This window comes from Bos javanicus, chromosome 19 (assembly GCF_032452875.1).
Source record: "Bos javanicus breed banteng chromosome 19, ARS-OSU_banteng_1.0, whole genome shotgun sequence".
Taxonomy (NCBI): Eukaryota; Metazoa; Chordata; class Mammalia; order Artiodactyla; family Bovidae; genus Bos; species Bos javanicus.
Genome location: NC_083886.1, coordinates 32,072,057 through 32,097,249, shown reverse-complemented (window position 1 = coordinate 32,097,249; position 25,193 = coordinate 32,072,057). Strand labels below are relative to the sequence as shown.

Genomic DNA, 25,193 nt, shown 5'->3' with positions numbered 1-25,193 from the left:
GCAGACAGACAAGACGAGATGGGAAGAGAACTGCAACACTGAAAGGGGAACAGTGGAAGAAGAGAGCCGAGGAAACGCAGAGTCAGTGAGAGCTGGAGAAGCCTGACAGAGAAAGGTCAGAGCAAATCAAACGCCCCTGGGAGTTCTAAGTGAGGTGAGGACAACAAGGAGGAGAGACTGCGGTTAAGAGCCGGGTTAGGGGCCGAAGGGTTTGGGAAAGACACGAGAACGACCTCTGCATCCCTCGCACTGCTTGGCCCAGTGCCCGATCCAGACCTGGGGTTCACTAAATGTCCAGGTGAGGACTGAGCGACAGCACGGAGCTCAAATGAATGAGAGACCCGCCCGCTGCGTGACGCACAGCGGCCTCAGAGGCGCGAGTGGGGCGGGGCAATCCGGACAGCCAATCAGAGCCTGGGCATCAGCCCCGCCCCCGCCCCGCCCCGGTGCCCCCCAACGTTGGACCCAGAGTCGCCCACAGCCGTCCGTTTCCCGGAAGTGCGCCCGAAGCCGGCGCCGCGGGCCGAGGTGAGCGCACGCGGGCTGGAGTGGCCTGGACGCCGCAGCACGGGGCCGGGCATGGCGCCGCTCGCGTGCGCGCCGGACTCGGACGGGCCTCCGGGAGCGGCGTCCGGCCGTTGGACGCGCGCGGGACGCCGCGAGTGTGGGGGGAGGGGCAGCGGGGCTGTGAGTGGAGGCAAGGTACCCCGACCGGGCCAGCGCCCCCGAGCCTGTGGGCCCCGCCGGACTCTCCAGCCACGTCTCTGGCCTGGGACGAGAAGGGGCCTCTCTCCTGCCTCCCCTAGAAGGCTGGAAGTGAGCCTCGGGAAGAGGGAACCCGTATGGGCTGATGTCCGCAGCCTGGCTCCTGGGTGCGGTCGGCGTCTTGGGCAGAGGGTGGAGGGCGCAGTGGGCAGCGCTGCCCGGCGCCTGGCAGGGCCGGATCCCCTCCCTGGCCTCAGTGCCTGTAGCTCCTCCTCCCCTCCAGCTGTTTGTGACAGCTCCTAAGCCCGCCCGCTCCGCCCCTCCCCCACTCAAGTTACCAAAGGTTTGCCGCTCTCCTCCCAAAGGCACAGGCGGTTAGAGCTTCCTGGGTTTGAATTTGGCCGCCTCGGTGAGCCTCAGCGATTTCAGACCTGTACAGTGTAATACTCGCCTTGCTGGGTATTTGTGAGGGTTGTTGATTAATCGCTAAGTCGTGTCCGACTCTTCGTAACCCCATGGGCTGCAGCCTGCCAGTATCCCCTGTCCATGGAATTTTCCAGGCAAAAATACTTGGGGTGTATTGCCATTTCCTTCTCCAGGGGATCTCCTCCCACCCAGTGATGGAACCTGCGTTGTCCGTTATTGGCAGACATGTTCTTTACTGCTGAGCCTCCAGGGAAGCCCATTTCTGAGGATCTGCTGGAACCGTGCCTAACATGGAACTTGATAGAGAAAAAAGTTACTCAGACACTCCTTAAAAGCAATAAGGTGGACAGTATTCAGGGGGACTCCCATGGGGTTTTGAGGTATGGGAGGGACAGACTGAATACAACAAGAACAAGTCGAGATTTATAGTCAAGGGGTGGGGTGGGGTCAGTGGATGGAAAATTACTAAGAGGAAACATCCGGCTTAAGGGGGTCATTCTGGCTAAACTAACTTGACCGGCTTTGCTGAAGGCAGGTCAGGGCCATAGGGAATTTGGTCAGATACCAAGGATGGTCAAAGGATGTTAAATTTGATCAAATTTCAAAAGTAGGGGATTTTCCCTAAACTGGAGTCAGAAAGATTCTTGCTAAACTAGACTAGAAGGGCCAAGGACAGAGTCCAAGGGCCAGCCCTACTCAAAAAGATGACTCAGAAGCTTGACTGAAGTTTAAGGAGACCATCTTTGTGCTCTGCGAATGGCTGCTCATATGTGAATGGATAAGTATCTGTGTACCTAGATGTTCATTTAAAAGTGCATTCTAATTTGTTATAGCTTTAATAAGTATAACAACTATACATTTGGGAGAACTTTACTTTTTTTTTTTTTCAAAACTAATAGGAGTAGAGTCTCATAAAGTATTTGCAGTACCAACCTATGAGCCATTTATGTGTGTGCTGTGCTTAACTTGCTCAGTAGTATCTGACTCTTTGTGACCCCATGGACTGTAACTGGCCAGGCTCCTCTGTCCATGGGGATTCTCCAGGCAAGAATACTGAAGTGGGTTGCCATGCCCTCCTCCAGGGAATCTTCCCAACCTAGGGATCGAACCTATGTCTCCCACATTACAGGTGGATTCTTTACCATGTGAAACACCAGGGAAGCCCATAAAGTAATTATGAATACTTGAGGCATTTCCCCTACCATTATGTGAAAGTATAATAGCTGAAATCAGAGTTAAATATTTTATGAGACAGTTTTCCCTGAAAGTCACTTTCCCTAGGTGTTATCTAAACGGCTATCTTAATTCAGGAACTAAGTAAATATGAATAAGTCCACAGATCAGTCTCTTGCTATCTAAAATCTTGCGACTTGCTATTTGAAATTCAGGAGCCATATCTAGCTAGTGAAGGATGCATATATATTTAAAAGTTTTAACATGTTTGTTTATTTTCAATAGAGTTTATTTTTCTCAGCGTCTGAATTAAGTTGTAAAATTCATTCAGCAGTTGTTTAATTATGAGACAAAGTACTTCCACTAATAATAATTTGTTTATAAAAGACATTCCTGGAAAAGTTAACTCTAATCCTTTTTGTAAAAGTATCTCCTCCTCTGGCTTTGCATTAAGCCCTGCAGATTAAGCCTTTTGCAATTCACTTAGTTCCCAACCTAACATATTTACTTAAAGCTGTTTAATTCTCTCTAAGCAGCCTTTAGCCATTTCCTACAAATTTTAATATGTTGTGTTTTCATTATCGGTCAATATGAAAAAAATGTTTTAATTTCCTACCTGGTTTTTTTCTTTGACAGTAGGTTATTTAATATTCCCATATATTAGGATATTCTAGGTATCTTATTGTTTTCTAGTTAATTACTCTGTGATCAGAGAATCTATACTTTAAGATTCTAGTGTTTTGAAACATAATTATACACATATTCTGTTTTCATGAGTGCTTCCTATGCATTTGAAATGAATGTGTACTCTGCAGTTGTTGTTTTAAATGATGGTTGTATCAACTTGGGTCACAGTGTTATTTAGATTTTCTATTTCCTTCAGTTCAATTCAGTCGCTCAGTCGCATCCAACTCTTTGAAACCCCATGGACTGCAGCACGCCAGGCCTCCCTGTCCATCACCAACTCCCCTAGCTTACTCAAACTCATGTCCATTGAATCGGTGATGCCATCCATCCAACCATCTCATCCTCTGTCGTCCCCTTCTCCTCCTGCCTTCAGTCTTTCCCAGCATCAGGGTCTTTTCAAATGAGTCAGTTCTTCACATCAGGTGGCCAAAGTATTGGAGTTTCAACTTCAACATCAGTCCTTCCAATGAATATTCAGGACTGATTTCCTTTAGGATGGACTGGTTGGATCTCCTTGCAGTCCAAGGGAATCTCAAGAGTCTTCTCCAACACCACAGTTCAAAAGCATCAAATTCTTTGGTGCTTAGCTTTCTTTCCAGTCTAACTCTCATATCCATACATGACTACTGGAAAAACCATAGCTTTCACTAGACGGACCTTTGTTGGCAAAGTTATGTCTCTACTGTTTAATATGCTGTCTAGGTTGGTCATAACTTTTCTTCCAAGGAGCAAGCGTCTTTTAATTTCATGCCTGCAGTCACTATCTACAGTAAATTTGGAGGCCCCCCAAATAAAGTCTGTCACTGTTTCCATTGTTTCCCCATCTATTTGCCATGAGTGATGGGACCAGATGCCATGATCTTCGTTTTCTGAATGTTGAACTTTAAGCCAAATTTTTCACTCTCCTCTTTCACTTTCATCAAGAGGCTCTTTAGTTCTTCACTTTCTGCCACAAGTGTGGTGTCATCTGCATTTCTAAGGTTATTGATATTTCTCCCAGCAATCTTGATTCCAACTTGTGCTTCATCCAGTCCAGCGTTTCTCATGATGTACTCTGCATATAAGTTAAATAAGCAGGGTGACAATATACAGCCTTGATGTACTCCTTTTCCTATTTGGAACCAGTCTGTTCCATGTTCAGGTTTAACTGTTGCTTCTTGACCTGCATACATATTTCTCAAGAGGCAGGTCAGGTGGTCTGGTATTCCCATCTCTTTCAGGATTTTCCACAGATTGTTGTGATCCACACAGTCAAAGGCTTTGGCATAGTCAATAAAGCAGAAGTAGGTGTTTTCCTGAAACTCTCTTGCTTTTTCAATGATCCAGCGGATGTTGGCAATTTGATCTCTGGTTCCTCTGCCTTTTCTAAATCCAGCTTGAAAATCTGGAAGTTCATGGTTTATGTACTGTTGAAGCCTGGCTTGGAGAATTTTGAGCATTACTTTGCTAGCGTTTGAGATGAGTGCAATTGTGCAGTAGTTTGAACATTCTTCGGCATTGCCTTTCTTCTGGATTGGAATGAAAACTGACCTTTTCCAGTCCTGTGGCCATTACTGAGTTTTCCAAACTTGCTGGCATATTGAATGCAGCACTTTCACAGCATCATCTTTCAGGATTTGAAATAGCTCAACTGGAATTCCATCACCTCAACTAGCTTTGTTCGTCATGATGCTTCCTAAGGCCCACTTGACTTTGCATTCCAGGATATCTGGCTCTAGGTGAGTGATCACACCATCGTGATTATCTTAGTGGTGAAGAACTTTTTTGTATAGTTCTTCTGTGTATTCTTGCCACCTCTTCTTAATATCTTGTGCTTCTGTTAGGTCCGTACCATTTCTGTCCTTTATCGAGCCCATCTTTGCATGAAATGTTCCCTTAGTATCTCTAATTTTCTTGAAGAGATGTCTAGTCGTTCCCATTCTGTTGTTTTCCTCTATTTCTTTGCACTGATCACTGAGGAAGGCTTTCTTATCTCTCTGTGCTATTTTTTGGATCTGTACATTCAAATAGATATATCTTTCCTTTTCTCCTTTGCCTTTCGCTTCTCTTCTTTTCCCAGCTATTTGTAAGGCCTCCTCAGACAGCCATTTTGCCTTTTTGCATTTCCTTTTCTTGGGGATGGTCTTGATCACTGCCTCCTGTACAGTGTCATGAACCTCCATCCATAGTTCTTCAGGCACTCTATCAGATCTAATCCCTTGAATCTATTTGTCACTTCTACTGTATAGTCGTAAGGGATTTGATTTAGGTCATACCTGAATGGTCTAGTGGTTTTCCCTACTTTCTTCAATTTAAGTCTGTATGTGGCAATAGGGAGTTCATGATCAGCTCCTGGTCCTGATTTTGCTGACTTTGTAGAGCTTGTCCATCTTTGGCCGCAAAGAATATAATCAATCTGATTTTGGTATTGACCATCTGGTGATGTCCATGTGTAGAGTCTTCTCTTCTGTTGTTTGAAGAGGGTGTTTGCTATGACCTGTGTGTTCTCTTGGCAAAACTCTATTAGCCTTTTCCCTGCTTCATACAGTACTCCAAAGCCAAATGTGCCTGTTACTCCAGGTATCTCTTGCCTTCCTACTTTTGCATTCAAGTCCCCTATAATGAAAAGGACATCTTTTGGGGGTGTTAGTTCTAGAAGGGTTTGCAGGTCTTCATAGAACCGTTCATCTTTAGCTTCTTCAGCGTTACTGGTTGGGGCATAGACTTGGATTACTGTGATATTGAATGGTTTGCCTTGGAAACGAACAGAGATCATTCTGTTGTTTTTGAGATTGCATCCAAGTACTGCATTTCGGACTCTTGTTGACTATGATGGCTGCTCCATTTGTTCTAAGGGATTCTTGCCCACAGTAGTAGATATCTATTTCCTTACTCATATATATATATATTTTTTGTTTGTTTGTTTGTTTGTTTTGTTTTGTCTATTTTTCTATCAGTTACTGAGAGAACAGTGTTAAAATCTCCAATGATGATTGAGGAGTTCTCCATTTAGACTTGATATTAGGTGCCTACACTTTTAGGGTGCTTTGTGTTCTAGGTGGTTTAACCCAATTATCATAATAAAATGTCCCTCCTTTTCTCTTTGTCATGAAGTTTCTTGGTTAGATACTAATGTAACTATACCAGCTTTCATGTGCTTGCTGTTTGCATGGAATGTCTTTTCTCCTCCATTTTATTTCCAAACTATCTGTGTCTTTAAATATAAAATGTCTCTTGTAGATTGCATATAGTTGGGTCTTGCTTTTTTTAAATCTGACAATCTGTACCTTATAATTCTAGTGTTTCGTCCATTTACATTTAATGTAATTATTGATTGGTTGGGTGTTAGGCTGTCATATTGTCTTTTTTTGCACTTGATCTTTCTGCTTTTTATTCTTCTCTTGATTCTTTCCTGTATATTACTGACTGCTTTTCATTGTTTGTCTCTTGTTTTTTTAGCTATACCTCTTTGTATAATACTTTTACAGCTAGCATTATGCATCCTTCAATTATCAAAGGTTAACTTATCAGAGTGTGCTTTAATATTGTTCCACTTTATAACTCACATTTCTCATTTCCTACCCCTCACTTAACACCTTTACATTTCCCATCTGTCACCTCACCTGACATTACTTCTTCCTTTCAATTTTCTGTTTCTGCATTAGCACCTCATAAATGTAATAACCTAATAACAGATTAATTCCATTTACCCCCTTCTTTGTGCTGTATTTATATATTTCACTTATACTTATCTTATGTTCTACTTATACTAGTGCTATTTTTGCCTTAACAGTCAGTTGCTTCTTTTAAGGAAGTTAGAAGAAATAGAAGCATAGTATCTTACATTTATTCACCATGTGCTTACCATTTTTGGAGATTTTCATTCCTCTCTGTAGCTCAGATGGTAAAGCGTCTGTCTACAATGCGGTAGACCCGGGTTCGAGCCCTGGGTTGGGAAGACTCCCTGGAGAAGGAAATGGCAATCCACTCCAGTACTACTGCCTGGAAAATCCCATGGACAGAGAAGCCTGGTAGGCTACAGTCTATGGAGTCACAAAGAGTTGGACACGACTGAGCAACTTCACTTCATTCCTCTCTGTAGATGTGAGTTTTCCTTTAACTGGAAGAATGTCCTTTAGCGTTTCTTGCAGTATGCATCATTGGGGGAAAATTTTCATGGCTTTTTTTATCTGATAGATGTCTTTTTTAATTCTTTCTTTGGAAGGTGTTTTTGTTGGATGTGGAATTCTGGGTTGACAGTTCATTTTCTAGAATTTGCATTTGTTTCTCTTTATGATTTCTAGTTCTCTGTGGAAAGTCACTATCTCTTCTATCATTAAAATTATATTGTTTTTAAGTCCTGAGGCCATCAGGGCTTGGATTCTCTTGACTTCTTTCCCCTTGATTTTGGATCGTATCATGGATATTATGGATGGCACATTGTAGACACTAAGGATTCTGTTATCTTCTTCTGAAGAGTGTTGATTTTTCTTCTAGCAGGCAGTTCAATTACTGACTGATCACCTTTGGGTTGTGTTAGTTTGATTTTTATCTCCTTGCAATCCAAGGGACTCTTAAGAGTCTTCTCCAGCACCACAATACAAAAGCATCAGTTTTTCAGTGCTCGACTTTCTTTATGGTCCAACTCTCACATCCATACCTGACTACTAGAAAAACCATAGCTTTGACTATATAGACCTTTGTTGGCAAAGTGATGTCTTTGCTTTTGAATACTCTGTCTAGGTTTGCCATACCTTTCCAAGGAGATCAAACCAGTCAGTCTTAAAGAAAATCAACCCTAAATATTCATTGGAAGTGTTAATGCTGAAGCTCCAATACTTTGGCCACTGATGCGAAGAACTGTCTTATTGAAAAAGACTCTGATGCTGGGAAAGATTAAAGGCAAAAGGAGAAGGGGGCAGCAGAGGACGAGATGGCTAGATAACATCACCGACTCAATGGACATGAATTTGAGAAAATTCCAGGAGATAGTGAAGGACAGGGAAGCCTGGCATGCTATAGTCCGTGGGATCACAAAGAGTCAGACATGACTTAGTGACTGAACAATAACCAGCTTGGTTTTAGGGTAGATCTTTTGAAAACCCAAGGTGTCTCCCAAATTCTTTTCTTCTTTCGCTGTTCTGAATGGCTTGTGGGATCTTAGTTCTCTAATCAAGAATTGAACCTGGGCTGTTGGCAGTGAAAGCATGGAGTCCTAACCACTGGACTGCCAAGGAATTCCCTCTAATTCTTGTAACTGGATCAGAATAGACCAACAGACTGGGCCTCCTTGGTGGATATTGTTGAAGCATATTTTTAGGTTTTTGGGGGCATGTTTAGAGTAGGTAGGTCTTACTCTCAAGCATGGTCCTTACTCCTAATATGACCTTTCAGATAACTCAGGATGCGTTGAATGTTTCTCTACTTTTGGGGTCAGAAATGTAAATGTCTCTCATCATTGGTTGGCCTTCTGTATCCCTCATTTGCTCTTTTAACATGGTAGCAACTGCTCCCTGTTGAACCTTGGATAGTTCCACCATGCTGAGTGCAGTCCAACCCTTGGCCAAGATTCATCACAAGGAAACCCCCCCTCCCTCCACAACTGTCTGCCTCCATTGCCACAGCTTCCTCCTCCCCACTGCCCTGCTCTTTATGATTCTAGCCGCTTCAGTAGCCCCTGGTCTCTGCTTGAGCTCCAGCGTCCTGCACTGGGCTTTGGAAATCATTCCTTTGCAGACAGCTGTGATGACCATGGGACCCTCCTCATGAGCTTTTCTTCTCTCAGGGATTCCTTTCTTGCCTACCTGTTGTTCAGTGCCTGAAAACAGTGGCCTCTTAGGCTTTCTCCAGTACTGTTGTTGTTTACAGTGGGTAGGCTGCCATGAAAAGAAATAGAATTCCTGAATTATTGAGCACATGTTGCTGTAGCCCTCTGGGTGCTGGATGAATATATGAATGAAATATCAAGTAGGCCAAAAGTTTGTTCAGGTTTTTCTGTAAGATGTTATGGAAAAACCCAAATAAACTCTCTGACCAGCCCGATACATGGGTCTCTTTGTAAGCACAAAGGACAGTTAGTGGGGTCCACACAAGAAACATAATCTTCTTACCTTTCTATTTTATCCCCTCAAAAAATTTTTGCTTTCTTTTTCTGGTTTAGTTCTTCTAAATCTTTGTTAAACCTTTTTATGTCATCTTAATCTGTGCCTCCATTCTTTTTTTTTTTTTTTTTTTTTGAGATCCTGGATTATCCTCACTATCATTATTCTGAATTCTTTTTCTGGTAGGTTGCCTATCTCCACTTCATTTAGTTGTTTTTCTGGGGATTTTATCTTGTTCCTTCATCTGTGACATAATCCTGTGCCTTTTCATTTTGATTAACTTTCTGTGATTGTGCTTTTTGTTCTTGAGGCTGCAGGAATGTAGTTGTTCTTGCTTCTGCTCTCTGCCCTCTGGTAGATGAGGCTAAGAGTGTGTAAGCTTCCAGATGGGAGGAACTGGGGAAAAACTAGGTCTTGCTCTGACAGGGCCTTGCTCAGTAAAACTGTAATCCAATTATCTGCTAATGGGTGGGACTATGCTCCCTCCCTGTTAGTTCTTTGGCCTGAGGCTACCCAGCCCTGGAATCTATAGGCTCTGTGGTAGACCAGCCTAGACAGCATATTAAAAAGCAGAGACCTTTGCCAGCAAAGGTCCATCTAGTGAAAGCTATGGTTTTTCCAGTAGTCATGTATGGATGTGAGAGTTGGACTAGAAAGTAAGCTGAGCGCCGAAGAATTGATGCTTTTGAACTGTGGTGCTGGAGAAGACTCTTGAGAGTCCCTTGGACAGCAAGGAGATCCAACCAGTCCATCCTAAAGGAAATCAGTCTTGAATATTCATTGGAAGGACTGATGTTGAAATTGAAACTCCAGTACTTTGGCTGCCTGATGCGAAGAACTGATTCATTTGAAAAGACCTTGATGCTGGGAAAGATTGAAGGCAGGAGGAGAAGGGGACAACAGAGGATGAGATGGTTGGATGGTATCACTGACTCAATGGTCATAAGTTTGACTAAACTCTGGGAGTTGGTGATGGACAGGGAAGCCTGGTGTGTGCTGCAGTCCATGGGGTCGCAGAGTCAGACATGACTGTGCAACTGAACTGAACTGATGGTAGGGCTATTGGCAAACACCAAGAGGGCTCATGCCAAGGTGCCTCTCCCAGGACTGCTGCTGCCAGTGTCTCCGTCCCTATAGTGAGTCCCTGCTGACCTGAACCTCTGCAGGGGACAGTCCAACACTAGCAGGCAGGTCTGGTTCGGTCTCCTGTGGGGTCAGTGTTCTTTTTCCCTGGGTCTTGGTACACATAAGATTTTGTGCCATCCAAGAGTGGAGTCTTCGTTTCCCCCAGTCCTGTGGAAGTCCTGCAATCGAATCCTGCTGGCCTTCAACATCAGATTCCCTGGGGATTCTTAGTCCCTTTGCCAAATCCCCAGATTGTGAAGCCTGACTTGGGGTTCAGAACCTTCCCAACAGTGGGAGAACCTCTGTGGTATAATTGTTTTCCAGTTTGTGGGTTGCCCATCCAGCAAGTATGAGATTTGATTTTTTCTTGATTGCGTCCGTCTGCCCTCTTGTTGTGGCTTCTCCTTTGTCTTTGGACATGGGGTACCTTTTTTTCCAGTGTCCTCCTGTCAATGATTGTTCAACAGTTAGCTATGATTTTGGCACTCTCACAGGAGGAGGTGAGCACGTGGCCTTCTACTCCACCATCTTGAAGCAATCTCCTGCTTGTTTTATTTTTAAATGATGTTGTGATATAGAGTGAACTGTTTAGGTGAAGTCATGGGGATAAAGACATTGCTCTTACACCTCAAGGACAAAAGTGAAAAAATTGAAAGTGAAAGTTGGTCAGTCATGTCCAACTCTTTGTGATCCCATAGACTATACAGTCCATGGAATTCTCCAGGCCAGAATACTATAGTGGGTAGCCTTTCCCTTCTCCAGGGGATCTTCCCAACCCAGGGATCAAACCTAGGTCTCCTGCATTGCAGGCAGATTCTTTACCAGCAGAACCACAAGGGAAGCCCAGGAATACTGGAGTGGGTAGCCTATCCCTTCTCCAGGGGATCTTCCTTCCCAGGAATCTAATGCATTTCAGGCAGATTCTTTACCAACTGAGCTATCAGGGAAGCCCCCTCAAGGACAAAGCAGCCATCAAAAGCTAGAGTGTCGTACTGATCTCTGATTAACCCTGGCACCCAATTGACTGGGTGTTTTTTTGGTTGTTATGGTTCATGTTATGGAGAAATGATGACCTCCAGCTCCTTTATAATATTTTAATATAGACCCAATAGTCCAATATTAGGATTACATGCAAGAAAGCTATCTAGAAATATTGCATGCTCCTTTTGAAACATCTTAATATTAACTTCGTCATTTCCTAATTCTCTTTTCCTTGTCTTAGTTCCTGCCTTCTGAATTTTGATACCACTCACCATAAAACTTGCTTCATGTCTGTAGGAATGTTTTTGTGGTAGTCAGTATTTATTCTAAGACTTTTTTCAGTTTAGGGTTGAAAATTTTAGTATGACAGATTTTTCATAAATTCCCAGTTGTCAACATGGCACTCAAAAGAGGTCACTTAGAACTTTCATTGCACCTTTTGGGGAAAAAGTTCTCTTCAACTTCTTATTTATTTTGGAAGCATCTAGTCATTTCAACCTTGGGCTTCCAGGTGGCGCAGTGGTAAAGAATCCACCTGCCAATGCAAGAGACATGGGTTTGATCCTTGGGTCAGGAAGATGCCCTGACGAAGGAAATGGCAGCCCAAACCACTCCAGTAGTCTTGCCTGAAAATTCCATGGACAGAGAACCCTTGTTGAGTACAGTCCATGGGGTTGCAAAGAGTCAGACACAACTCAGCATGCATGCACACACACAGTCTTTTCAACCTTAGTCTTTAATCCTAGGCCATCAGTGTCTCTGTTCGGCTCTCTATTTTGGTCTGCAGACCTATGGGTGCAGATATCGGAGTGTTGTGGAGAAGAGCTATTTACCTGGAAACCTAGTGGACATGCTTCACGTGGTGCATTTCATTCTTCTTCTTGGTCTGGCCATTTGAAGACCAAGAGAGAACACTAAAAATGGTCAGAGTTGTGGTGACAGTCTAGCTATGGTTCTAGTAGTTTGCTTTGCAGCTTCAAGTTTACCATATTTCAAAGTAAAATAGTGCATCCATTGATTTCAGAAGACCCACGACTCCCTCCCTCACCTCTCAGGCAGGACAGGTGGTTCTGTTCTTTTGTGAAAGTGCATCCCCCTAGCCCATGTAATGTTGCTCTCGCTGCCCCTCCAGGGTCCCTGTGAGAGGCTCTGAGAAGACCTGGCTCTCCTGGGGACAGCTCCGTCCCAGAAGCACGTCCCCTAAAAGGACTCGCCACGCCAGATGATGCCCGTGGAGTTGGGGCAGGCTCCTGTCCTGCTGCCACCACCAGCCAAGGCCAAGGAGCTCCTGTTCCCTGGCCCAGATGCCACCCCCCGAGGGGAGCCCTCCAGCCCCGAGACCGCACGCCAGCTCTTCAGGCAGTTTCCTTACCAGGTGATGTCCGGGCCCCATGAAACCCTCCAACAGCTTCGGAAGCTCTGTTTCCAGTGGCTGCAGCCAGAGGTTCACACCAAGGAGCAGATCCTGGAGATGCTGATGCTGGAACAGTTCCTGAGCATTCTGCCTGGGGAGATCCAGACGTGGGTGCGGAAGCAGTGTCCAGGCAGCGGGGAGGAGGCCGTGACCCTCGTGGAGAGCTTGAAGGGAGACCCCCAGAGGCTGTGGCAGTGGGTGAGCAGAGAGTGCTGTGATGTGTGAGGGAAGCACCAGGTCCTCTGGGGTCTTAGCAGGGGCGTGTCTTTTTTTTTTTTTTTAATCATTTACTTACTTTTGGTTGTGCTGGGTCTTTGTTGTCACGTGCAGGCTTTCTCTAGTTGCGGGAGCTACTGTCTAGTTGCAGAGTTACTCTAGTTGTGGAGGCTACTCTCGTGGGGGGGGCTACTCTCTAGTGGCGGGGGCTACTCTCGTGACGGGGGCTACTCTCTAGTGGCGGGGGCTACTCTTGTGGTGGGGGCTACTCTCTAGTGGCGGGGGCTACTCTAGTGGCGGGGGCTACTCTCTAGTGGCGGGGGCTACTCTCGTGACGGGGGCTACTCTCTAGTGGCGGGGGCTACTCTCGTGGTGGGGGCTACTCTAGTGGTGGGGGCTACTCTCTAGTGGCGGGGGCTACTCTCTCGTGGCGGGGGCTACTCTAGTGGTGGGGGCTACTCTTGTGGCGGGGGCTACTCTCGTGGCGGGGGCTACTCTCATTGCGGTGCATGGGCTTCTCGTTGCAGTGGTTGCTCTTGTTGCAGAGCATCGGCTCTAGGGTGTGCGGGCTCAGTAGTTGTGATGCACAGGCTTTGTTGCCCCACAGCATGTGGGATCTTTCTGGACCAGGGGTCAAACCTGTGTCCCCTGCCTTGGCACCACCAGGGAAGTGATTAATCATGGAACCACCAGGGAAGTCCCAGGGGTTATCTTTTTTTCTGGCACTGAATATGTGGGGTTTTTCACACCAACAACCAATTCTCCGAGTCTCTGATCTCAACTAGGTGTCCTCCTATTGAGTTCAGTTATGATAGCAGCGGTCTGCTTTTCTCAACCCAGAGGATAAGGGCTGGTCCTGTAAGACTTCCCCCATTTCAGCCACCAGTCACAAGCTGCAGGGTTCACTCAGACTTCCGGCCAGCTGGCTACAGATTGGGAGGTTCCCATGGCCCCTTCCTCAGGTTTGATAACTTGCTAGGATGACTCAGATCTCAGGGAAACACTTTGCTTCCATTTTCCAGTTTGTTCTAAAGGCTATGATTGAGGACCAGCCAAATAGAAGACATGGGGGATACACAGAGCTTCCATGCCCTCCTCTGGGCACTCCATCCTCCTGACCCTTGTATGTGTTCACCAGATTGGAAGCTCCCTGAACCCCACAGTTTAGGAGTTACTAGGGAAAAGGCGATGGCACCCCACTCCAGTACTCTTGCCTGGAAAATCCCATGGACGGAGGAGCCTGGTGGGCTGCAGTCCATGGGGTCGCTGGGAGTCGGACACGACTGAGTGACTTTGCTTTGACTTTTCACTTTCATGCATTGGAGAAGGAAATGGCTACCCACTCCAGTGTTCTTGCCTGGAGAATCCCAGGGACGGGGCAGCCTGGTGGGCTGCCGTCTCTGGTGTCGCACAGAGTCGGACACGACTGAAGCGACTTAGCAGCAGCAGCAGCATGGTGTTCTCGTTACTCAGGCATGACAGATTGATCATTGGCCATTAGTGGTTGAAGAGCTCCAGCCCCTCTCTGTGCCCTAGAGGTTGAGGGGCGGGGCTGAATGTTCTGGCCCTCCAGTCACCAGGTTAGTTCCCCTGACAACGGGCCTCCATCATGAAGCTATCCAGGGCCACCAAGAGTTATCCTATCATGATCTAACTCAGGGACGGTTGGGAGGGGCTCGTCTGAACCACAAAAGTGGCTCCTGGCACTCCTGTCCTTCAGGACATCCCAGGGGTTTCAGAGCTCTGTGCCAGGAGCCTGGGACGAAGACTCATTATATCTCCTCAGCGTTTTTCTCATTATACCTCCTCTGTATATCCCCACGCCACACCTGATCCTAGGTCTCCCTGTGACACTATGCTTTTCGGCCATTACGGATTGAAGATAAAGTCTCCCCTCCCATCCCATCTTTGGAGTGTTTGGGGAGTTGTCCCAAAGACACCTGCGTCTTAATTGGTGGAGGCTGTCCAGTAGAAACACAGCCCCAGCGGCCTGTCTGAAGGGCTCCCAGGTCTCCCTCTGGCCTCATCCTCCAGCTGCCCTCAGGGTGCTTCCCTGCCCAGTTCCTGCTGGACCAGAAATAAGTGCTGGCCTTTTCTTTCCCTGCCCCGTGTCCCTAAGGCCTGTCTTAGGATGTGTTCTGGAAGGGTAGCTCTGTGTTTTTCAGAAACCCTCACTCTGGGTCTTTCAGTAATCAGCACTGTGTTGTCTCTAGATCAGCATCCAAGTTCTGGGACAGGAAGTCTTCTCAGAGAAGGCGGAGCCCGCGAGCTGCCCAGCGGGGGACGCAGGGTCTCCTGCTGAAGTACCTCAGAAGCTTGGGCTCCAGAACACAGCCCCCGGGCCCGGGGAGCCACTGAGCTGTGTGGTGAAAGAGGAGTCTGACATGGAGCAAGGTCTAGGTGAGGGGCGGTTCCTGGTGGTGGGGTGTGCTGCCTCCTGGAGAAACCGGGGGACTGTGATCAGCAGGCCAAGAGGGAACTGACCCCATAGGCCGCTGCAATTGGGGTGTGTCTGGATATGTGGGAAGCAGGGTGCACCTACAGGAATCAACTGCAACGGGGGATTCAAAGTCTGCAATGTAAGCCACTTTATGACAGGGCCAGGCCTTTCGGATCTGGGGTCTGAGGAAGGTGGGAGGAGATGTTGGGGGCAGCTGTCGGGAAGGTTGGAGGAGCCAGAGTTGGTTAGGGAGGTAAATGTGGGTCTGAGCTTGCGGATGGTGGGACAAGTGCGGGTTCTCGGTGGGGAGGTTTATCCCTGTGCCCTCTGTGAGCGGTCAAGAAGGACATCAGGATGCTCAGTATTCTGTCTCTGTCTTCAGCAGCGGCCGCCACCCAGCTGTCTGCCCAGCTGCCTGCCCAGCCCGAGCAAATGCCTGTCAGGGACCAGGACTTCAGAGCCTCCCTTCTCCACACAGCATCTCAGGTGAGTGGGGTCCCCTGCTTCTCGACCCCAGAACCTTGCCCTCAGGGCTTCAGCAGGAAGGTAAACCCAGCCCCTCTCACTCCATCCTGGCCACAAACAGAAGTCTCAGAAACAGATCTATTTTGATTATGTGGAGAGCGACTCTGAAAAGTTGCATTTGATAAAAATGAAGTTTTTCAAGTGTCTGTAGACTTTAGTCAAAGCATTGTTCCAAACTTCTAGAGAACTCCTCTTCTCAGGACTCTCCTTGTGGGGTCCTTTAGAGTGAACGTGAGGAAGGCTATGTGTGTTGAACGTGGTGTGAAGCCAGGTCTGAGCTTCAGCTCTCCAGGCCCACAGATCTAGAAACCAGAGTCCCAGCTTCGCATTGTACTTGGGGTAGGGGGTGGGGAGTGGGCAGGGGGATATACCTTTTTCAGTGACTCAAGAGTACCCTTCTTCCTGCTTTCAGGGTACTCAGGAACCAGACTGTTAGGCAGGAGGCTGCTTGCGGGGAAAGAACTGGGTATTCTGCCAAGGATCTCAAGCAGACTTGGAGGCCTCTTGTTGCTTCTGCAGTAAATACAGGGTATCCCTGTGAAAGGTGTGCATATTAACACACTTCAGCTAGTGGGGTTAGCTGTTAGCTCTGTGGTACTTACATACGGACATTAGCCATGACCTGTTTTGGATAGCTCAAGGTCCAGAGATTCTTAATGCTCACCAGCAGCACCATATATGTGTGTGTGTGTGTGTGTGTGTGTGTGTGTGTGTATGTATATAAATAAATATGTGGTGTGTTCTCAGTCATGTCTGACTCTGTGACCCCGTACAATGTAGCCCGCGAGGCTCCTCTGTCCATGGGACTCTCCAGGCAAGAATTCTGGAGTGGGTTGCCATGTCCTCCTCCAGGGGATCTTCCCAACCCAGGGATCAAACTTGTGTCTCCTGCATCGGCAGGTGGATTCTTTACCACGGTGCACTGCCTGGGAAGCCCTGTATAAATATATAGTATAAATAAATTTCCTATATAGCTGATGCCTGATTAACAGCAGCTCAGCCCTGACAGACCATCCCGACCCAGTCCTGGTGCCCCTCCCTAAACTAACAACACCTGTTTTTATCAGAAGGCCCTCGATGTTCAACAAAGTCTTTTATATCTGAAGGGAATGTTTAAATGTAAGAAATCACATCTTCTAATGTCTTCCCTGATTTGGGAACCTCAAGAACAGTGGCAGGGTGTGAGGTCCACGTGTCAGACGTGTGACTGAGTCAGAGACAGAGCCTCCCAGACTCGGGGATGCGTGGCGCCCGTTCCCTGTGTTCAGACCTCCAGAGGGGAACGTAGTCCACATGTCTCTGTGCGAGTCAGTTGTGGCAGTGCCCCACAAACCCACAAGGTGGTGCTGTTTCCACATGAAATCCAGATTATTTCCCCATCAAATCTCATACTTCCCAGAGTAGAAAGTTAGATTTTTTTCTGCTCTTGTGAAAATGAGAGGGAGGGGGAGGACTGTAGTTGGCGTCTTGTCTCTTAAGTCAAGGGTTTCATTCAAGCACCGCTGGCTTCTAGCAGTCCTCGAGTAAGTCTGTGGCTTTAAGGTTGGAGGTACGCTGTTCAGAGACTCTTTTCTGGGCTTTGAAAGGGTCGATTGTTGCCCCAGAGGGTTTTGGTGGATGTCTTCGGCATCTTGGTGGCTACTCTTTTGGTGCCCGTGTGTCTGGGGGGCCAGGCCGCCTCGCGGGTATTACTGCCAGTGCTGAAGAGGGGGTCTGTGTGTTCTGACCGGAAGGACCAAGGACTCCTGCATTCAGCAGGGTTTGCTCAAGCTGGTTATTTCCAGACAGTTGTTAAGGTAACTTCACTCACAGAAGATCAACAAAGTAAAAAATTCCTACTTTATAAAATTTTAAATTAAAGTCCATATTTAAAATGTTATGATCAATAGTTAAACATATAGAGGTCACTTTTCACCTTTGCAGTTTCTTCCACCCGAAAACATTAACTCCTCCTTTTCTTCTCTTTTTTTAAGCTTAATATCTGCTAATCAGAACTACATTTTAAAACTTTCCTTTCCCTCCTGAATTTCCAGACATCAATGACGTCTTGGGAATTTCAGGCTCCTTCTTCTGCCCAAAGATCTCTCCGATGAGCACTGAGAGTTAAACACAAGCCGAGTGGAGAAAGGGCTTCCCCAAACAGGCAACTTAAAAGAGAACACGGGACCTAAAACCTACATGTTTCCGCTCCATGGCAAGAAGTACAGAGGCCGGGCCTGTTGACTCTGTCTGGAACCACCTCCTGTGGTTTCTCAGACCTTCTGATGGCCAGGACCCTAAGGCCATTCCTTTCTCCTCAGCCCTGCACAAGCAGGGAGGGATGGTTCGGGACCCTCCCCTGGACTCAGGCCTGTGTTCTTCTCTAGGAGCAGTGGAGGCACCTGGATTCTACCCAGAAGGAGCAGTACTGGGATCTCATGCTGGAGACCTACGGGAAGATGGTCTCAGGAGGTGCAGGTGGGTCAGCCTGGTGGACTGACTGGCCACTCTGCTCAGTGCTCTCCGGGTGACGGAAACCCTTGGAGACACAGCCGGGCGCTGGGGAGTTGGAGGGGCCGGGCTACAGTGTCAGCTCCCATGTATTGAACACGCTGCGTGCACCTGGCCCCACGGTGGCTCCTCTCCTTTGTGAAGTGGGTGCCAGGGTGCCCTCAGTTAGATGGTGACAGTGAGCGGCAGATCTAGTCACCTTCTCACTGTTTCGTAGCTTGCAGGTGTTGAGTTACAACAGGGCTCGGCTGTGGCCGACTGTGCCCAGCCAACCACGGGTGGGGTCCCAGTCACGACCCGCGCACCAGCCTGCCAGGTGGTCTGACCCCTCCTGCCCAGAGCCTTCTTTTTGTGGCCTATGCCGTCATCTGGCCATCCCGGGGGTGCTGGTGTCTTCGAGGTTCCCCGTGTCCCTCCAAGACGGGCTCCTCAGTGGTATCCAGAGCCTCTCAGTTCCCTGTCCACGCATGGCCCTCCTTTGAACAGCACAGCCTGGTCCCCAGTCCTCCCCGTTCATCCAGGCCCACTGATCTCCTCTCTGTTCCAGGCATTTCCAGTGCCAGGCCTGACCTGACTGATCCAGCTGGGTATGGGGTAGAGCTGGCAGGGCCACACCTGCAAGCCAATGAGAAGATCCCAAGACCCACCTGCATAGGTGAGTGACCTGTCCATTTCTGGACGGGGGCCATTTCTGACCCCCAGTCATTACATTGGAGGTGGTGGGGGAGAGGTTAGGACTTGGTTTCTATTACATCAGTCATAACTAGCCATGACCTGGTCAGTCCAGGTTGAATACTGAGGTTGGCTCTCCTGTCTGGCTGTCAGGTTGTTGACAGATGTTTAATTATGGACGAAGGACCCTGAATCTGATATGCTGCCTCACTCCAGCCTGTTGTGATGGCTTCCTTTCTCAGAGAGAATTAAGATTGTACAGGCTGAGAGCAAATCAGATATGGATTGAGTTCTATTATTAAAAAAAAAAAAGATCATCTAACAGATTACTGTTATCCTTCCTAAGGAGAAGGTCCAGAGTAACTAGACTTTTTTTTTTGACTCTGGTTATGGTAAATGGTAACTCCAACTCCAAACAAAATAAACAAGACACCAAGCAGAAAAACGTGTTTCAGCTACTTTCTATGCACCCCAAGTTTCATTACACAGCAGCAACAACAAATACTTCATATCAATCACGTATTTTAAGGTTGGTACAAAGAAATATGAACTTGATCTGTTGTAAAACAGCAGTCACCCTTTGCCTTCTGAATTCTTTTAAAAACACTACAGTTACATAAAATCGACTGTCAAACCTACCTACCTACCTACCTACCTACGCACACATGCACACCCTTTCATCTCATTTTCTAACAACAGTCTTGTTAGATGTTACCTTGAACCAGACTGTGGAGAGGGTATAAAGCCAGCCTGCCTTGATAAGGCAAAGAAACACCATCATAGGTTCTTGAGAGAGGATCTGTGGGGAGAGAGACTTAGGAAGCAGCCACCTGCAGGACAGGCTGGGAGGGTACCCCCCAAGGAGGAGAGTCCTGGGGGCCACTGACATAGAAGTCCAGGTGTGCAGGGACGAGGCAGTAATAACAAGACAGGAAAGGAGTGGTCTGGCCCCAAAGGTTACCAGAATTAACAGCCTGCCAGACCTAGATTCGGTGGTTGTTTAGTCTCTAAGTTGTGTCTGACTCTGCAACCCCATGGGGTGCAGCTCGCCAGGCTCCTCTGTCCATGGGATTCTCCAGGTAAGAATACTGGAGTGGGGTGCCATTTCCTTCTCCAGGGGATCTTCCCAACACAGGGATGGAACCTGCATCTCCTGCAGTGGCAAGCAGATTCTTTTCCACTGAGCCACCAGGGAAGCCTAACCTGGGCTGAGAGCCGGGGACACAAGCCCCAGAGAGTGGATATGTTCTTCTGTTTGACCACGTGGAAGAAGAGCTCACAGGAAAAGTAGGTCAGCAGGGAAGTGAGCTTGAAAAAGTCTTACACTCATACCTCTAATCACAATTTCAAAGGATGAAAATTATACACATACAGTTGGCCCTTGAATAGTAAGGGTTTGGACTGTGTGGGAGTGCTTATTCTCAAGAGTTTTTTCAATAAATTTGTACACAGTCCACGTTTGGTTGAAGTCATAGGTGGAGAACTTGGATACAGAGGGCTGACTGTAAAGTTACACTTGGATTTTCACTGCACTGGGGTGGTCACCCCAACCCCCACATCGTTCGAGAGTCAACTGTATTTGGAAAAATGATTCTTAAGCACTTATCAGGAAGAATACTGCAAGAATAGTACAAAGGTTTGAAAGAGTGTTTCATCAGTGTTGGGTTGTAAATATTCAGAGTGCGTCATTTCTGGAAGGTAAACTCATTCACATAGTGTCATGCTGATAGAATACAAGCTGGTGGAACTGAAGAGGGGGCTGGGGACCAGACACTGGTCTGTAAGGGACTGAGGAAGGAAGAAGCAATGCAAGTCCACAGGATGAGTCACTCTTCTCTGAGCAGAATCAGGAGAAAACACTCCGGGAAGAGTAATCTACTTCAACTTTGTGTGTGTCGTCTACCAAAACAAGTTGGAAGCAGATGGAAAAGACATCAAATATGAAAATAAAATAATAGTAATAGGGAAGAAAATGGGTAAATATTTGACTCATGTCAAGCTGGGGATGATTTTTATAAGTATAAAAGTGACAGGAAAAAAAATCACTAGGTAAATGGTTAACAGACTGGACTATATTTAAAAAGAAAGAAACCACAACTTCTGCACATAAAAATAACTCCAAACAAGGGGCTTCTCCCCACTCCCGATGGCTCAGCAGTAAAGAATCCGCCTTCAGTGCAGGAGACTCAGGTTCGATCTCTGGGTCAGAGAGATCCCCTGGAGGAGGAAATGGCAACCTGCTGCAGTATCCTTGCCTGGAAAATCCCATGGACAGAGGAGCCTGGCAGGCTGTAGTCCATGGGGTTGCAGAGAGTCAGACACGACTGAGCCACAGAGCACACAAACCCAAACAAAATAATAATGACTAAACTGGTGAAAAACTTTTCATGGACATGACAGGCAAGTGACTATTTTTCTTAAAATAGAAAGAGTGGGTGCAAGTTGATAAGAGAAAAGTGACTTTCCCAGTTTAAAAATAATGGACAGCAGTCTTGGAGTATGAAAAGTAACTCATAAATGTGAAAAAAATTGATCCTTTAATAACTAAAGAATTAACATTTATACCAACAAGAAGCCGTTTCCCACCAGTCTGAGCAGCAGATTCTTGAGACAGTCAATAGGCACTGAAACCTTGCCTCCTCTCTGCCCAGCCTCTTAGACCTGAGGATGGCACCGTCGTGCTGGAAGTTGATCTGCCAGTCGGTGTCAGCAGCCTTAATAACACCATTCATGCCTGTTGACACAGTAGTTGTATTTTGAGGAAACTTTAAGGTACTGATCAGAAATGTGGGCAGAATTTGTGAAGAAAAAAGCTTCTCACGTCATTATTTACAGTAGCCAAATAAAACAAACAACTTAGATTCCCACAGTAGGAGAAGTCTTAAATAAATTATCTTCTTTTAGTCTACTGTGTTTATTATCATATCTCCATGGTGAGCCGTTATTCAGCTCTTTAAAATGATACCTATAAAGGCTTCTTCAAAGACAAGAGAGAGTACCTTGGCCTTCCAAGAGGAACAAGTTCTAAGGCTCTGAATTAACAAGCTCTGGTCTGGCGCTCCAGCAGATTCCTGGGTCTCTAGCCGATAATGTGAAAGACACCGACATAGCAGAGAGAAGGGCAGACAGCTCCTTCAGGTCTATAGGAATAAAGTCATTTATAAAAGTTGAAGATAAATTCTACCAGCCACATAAAGATCTTTACCACATGGGTCCCTGAGTAGTAATAACCAAACCCCAAGTTATCAGAAAAACAAAGTGTAACTGTTTTGTGAGTTAATGAAGTTAGTGAAGCACCAATGAAGCTGGATGCTTGCACAGACCAAGGGTGCAGACTTCCACATGGCAGCTTCTCTGAGCATCACAGCTCCAGGGACATGACATGAACTTCGGGGTGATTTGTGGAAGGGAGGACCCGTGTGAAATTGATAAACACCACCCTTTACCATTGAAAGGCTACAGAGCCAGGTAGAGAACTATTTATACGGTATGGTCCTGGTCGTGTCAGCGAAAAACAGACACGTGTATGTGCGTGTATGCATGCTGAGTCCCTTCAGTTGTGTCTGACTGTGCAACCCCATGCACTGTAGCCCTCCAGTCTCCTCTGTCCATGAGGATTCTCCAGGCAAGAATACTGGAGCGGGTTGCCATGCCCCTCAACAGGGTATCTTCCCGACATACATGTTTAAATGAAAGACTGGAAGGAAATGTACACTCACAGTAGTTGCCTCTGGGTGCTATGATTAAGGGTGATTTTGTTTTCTTTCATATGCTTTTCAAATTATTTTTTCATGATCACATTTATCCTTTTGATATAATCCGATAAAAACCAATACTCGTTAGCGTAGCATTCTCCTATATTAGACTTGTTTCTCCTGGGCTTTGGAAGCTGGCTGCTGCTTTTCCAAGGAGGCCGCTGCGGCCTCTGGGAGCCATCCTCCACTGTCACGCGTTCTCCTCCTTTCCAGAGCTGAGGCACAGCCGGACGCATGTGAAGCGAGTGCTGGGTGCTCAGGTCCGACAGCATTTTCCTTCTTCTTGGTAAAGAGAAATCGTTATGTCTTGTGCTGACCCTTTCTCTGACACACAGGTTGGCAAGCAGGGCGGACCGCTGACTGAGCTATTCTGCATCTTCTTTCTCATTCTAGGGGACAGAGGGGAGAATGACAAAGAGAACCTGAACTTGGAGAACTACAGGGCCCAGGACCCTCCGGCATTGGGAGAGCCTCCCCCTCAGGCTCCCCTGAGCGGCCTCTTCAGTGAGGACGAGCCAAGACCCTTTGGAGAAGGAGAGGACCTCTCAGAGGCCCAGGGGAACCTGCGGGGCGAAGGGACAGGGGGTCAGCTCTGCCCCCAGGAGAGGAATTCCAGGAAGCAGCCAGGGCCGCACCTGCTGCCCCCGCTTCCCGGGGATTCGCCCGCACCATGGCCTGAGGAGAAGAGAGAGGCCGCGCTGCGGGGGCAGCCAAGGGCCCCCATGGCCCAGAGACTCCCCACCTGCAGGGAGTGTGGCAAGATCTTCTACCGGAACTCGCAGCTGGTTTTCCACCAAAGAACTCACAGCCGGGAGACGTACTTCCAGTGCCCCACCTGCCAAAAGGCCTTCCTGCGGAGCTCCAGCTTCATGAAGCACCAGCGGATCCACACGGGGGAGAAGCCCTGCAAGTGCGACTACTGCGGGAAGGGCTTCAGCGACTTCTCGGGGCTGCGCTACCACAAGAAAATCCACACGGGTGAGAAGCCCTACAAGTGCCCGGTGTGTGAGAAGAGCTTCATCCAGAGGTCCAACTTCAACCGGCACCAGAGGGTGCACACAGGTGAGAAGCCCTACAAGTGCACCCGCTGCGGCAAGAGCTTCAGCTGGAGCTCGAGCCTCGACAAGCATCAGAGATCCCACCTGGGAAAGAAGCCCCGCCCGTAGTCGGGCTCTCTGAGCCCCGTTCTGTTCCCCGGTCCGTTCAAGAAGACTTGGCTCCATCCCAAGGAACTGCGTCCCTTAGGAAGCATCCCTGCCCTCTCAGTCTTCCATGGACTGCAGAGCAGAGACCAGAACACGGCTTTAGACGAGGAGGAGAGCTCGGCCTCTGAGTTGGATCTCACGCGGGCTGACTTTCTTGCTTCTGCGTCAGGAGAAAGAGAAGTCTTCCTCTTTCCACTCGTCTGTCCTTCCGGACCCCTCGGGAAAGACGTGTCACTTGGAGGCCCCGTTTTAGGAATGTTCTCTGGAAAGAGTTTCACTGGATCTGCCCTCAGAACTGTGGTCCTAGAGCAGGTTTTCTGTTCCAGAAGGGGGAGCAAAGAGGCCAGTGGGCTCACATGTGGTCTCTGTTGTACGGGTGCAAAGCTAACTTTCAATAAACTTGGTGGTCATTCCCCGTCTTGTCTGTGTGTGCAGCGTCCACCGTGTGCTGACTGGAACTCACAAACCCTCAGTGGTGCTCGAGCTCCCAGATTAGCTCGAACAACCGCCCCAAGTTTACCATTGGAGGGACAGTGACAAGAATATGGCAGCCTGGTGCCCGGGTCAGAGCCTGGCCACTGCCAGGCATCCCGGTGTCCTCCTCCCAGGCCTGCCTCCCACCTGCTCTGCGGCTTCCACTTTCTCCTCTTTCTCCCAGTGTCTCCCTTAGGCTGTCCATCATTTTTGCCAAAGTGTCCTGGGCTGTAAAATTATCTTCCTTATCTCATTTAGTCTGTATGTGTTAGGAAGAAATCAATAGCATCAATTCAATTTATAGAGTGTCTAGATCCCTGGCGGCTCAGCAATAAAGAACCCGCCTGCCAATGCCGGAGACTGGGTTCGATCCCTGGGTGGGGAGAATCCTCTGGAGGAGGAAATGGCAACCTACTCCAGTATTCTTGCCTGGAAAATCCCTTGGACGGAGGAGCCTGGTAGGCTACAGTCTGTGGGGTCGCAAAGAGTCAGACATGACTTAGCGACTCAACAGCTCAGGTTTGTTAACACACACATCTAACCTGTACACTTGTCCTTGTCCCGAAAGTGGCATGACCCAGGGTGTCCTGCTCTGGTTCAGCGAGACCACTCCCCTTCCATCTTGGTTCTCCTTTGCCTGCTCTTACTGTACTGTTCCCAGTGAGGGGCAGGCAGGATGACGCTGATGAGGACAGAGCTGACTCCCTGGAAACAAGAACTCTAGGCAAGAAACTGTAAACTGTAAGCAAAGAGCAGAAAGTGCTTTTCTGGTTGACGCACAAGAGATGACTCTTAAATTGGAATCCCTGGATTCTGGAGGAATGT

At 47.5% G+C, this 25,193-nt stretch overlaps 1 protein-coding gene and 1 long non-coding RNA gene across 9 annotated transcripts; one reads left to right on the top strand and one right to left on the bottom strand.

The window, feature by feature from the left end:
- Nucleotides 1-424: 424 nt before the first annotated feature.
- On the top strand, nucleotides 425-24,307 carry ZNF18 (zinc finger protein 18). 8 transcript variants are annotated; one of them, XM_061391105.1, is made up of 8 exons: nucleotides 452-528; nucleotides 1,305-1,473; nucleotides 12,310-12,789; nucleotides 15,021-15,207; nucleotides 15,630-15,733; nucleotides 18,139-18,229; nucleotides 18,810-18,917; nucleotides 23,083-24,307. In XM_061391105.1, exons 3-8 carry the CDS (start codon nucleotides 12,400-12,402, stop codon nucleotides 23,853-23,855), a joined length of 1,653 nt encoding a protein of 550 aa, XP_061247089.1. In that variant the 5' UTR covers nucleotides 452-528; nucleotides 1,305-1,473; nucleotides 12,310-12,399; the 3' UTR covers nucleotides 23,856-24,307. The 8 variants fall into 8 exon arrangements, with proteins under 8 accessions (XP_061247092.1, XP_061247086.1, XP_061247089.1 ...); XM_061391107.1 differs by lacking the exon at nucleotides 452-528 and adding an exon at nucleotides 593-816 and having other exon boundaries at nucleotides 15,633-15,733; XM_061391106.1 differs by lacking the exon at nucleotides 452-528 and adding an exon at nucleotides 596-816 and having other exon boundaries at nucleotides 1,355-1,473.
- LOC133232109 (uncharacterized) lies at nucleotides 19,378-23,086 on the bottom strand. Its single transcript, XR_009731306.1, has 2 exons — nucleotides 21,934-23,086; nucleotides 19,378-21,668 (listed from the first exon to the last, which is right to left on the bottom strand). It is a non-coding gene; the product is annotated as an uncharacterized LOC133232109 (long non-coding RNA).
- Nucleotides 24,308-25,193: the final 886 nt, after the last annotated feature.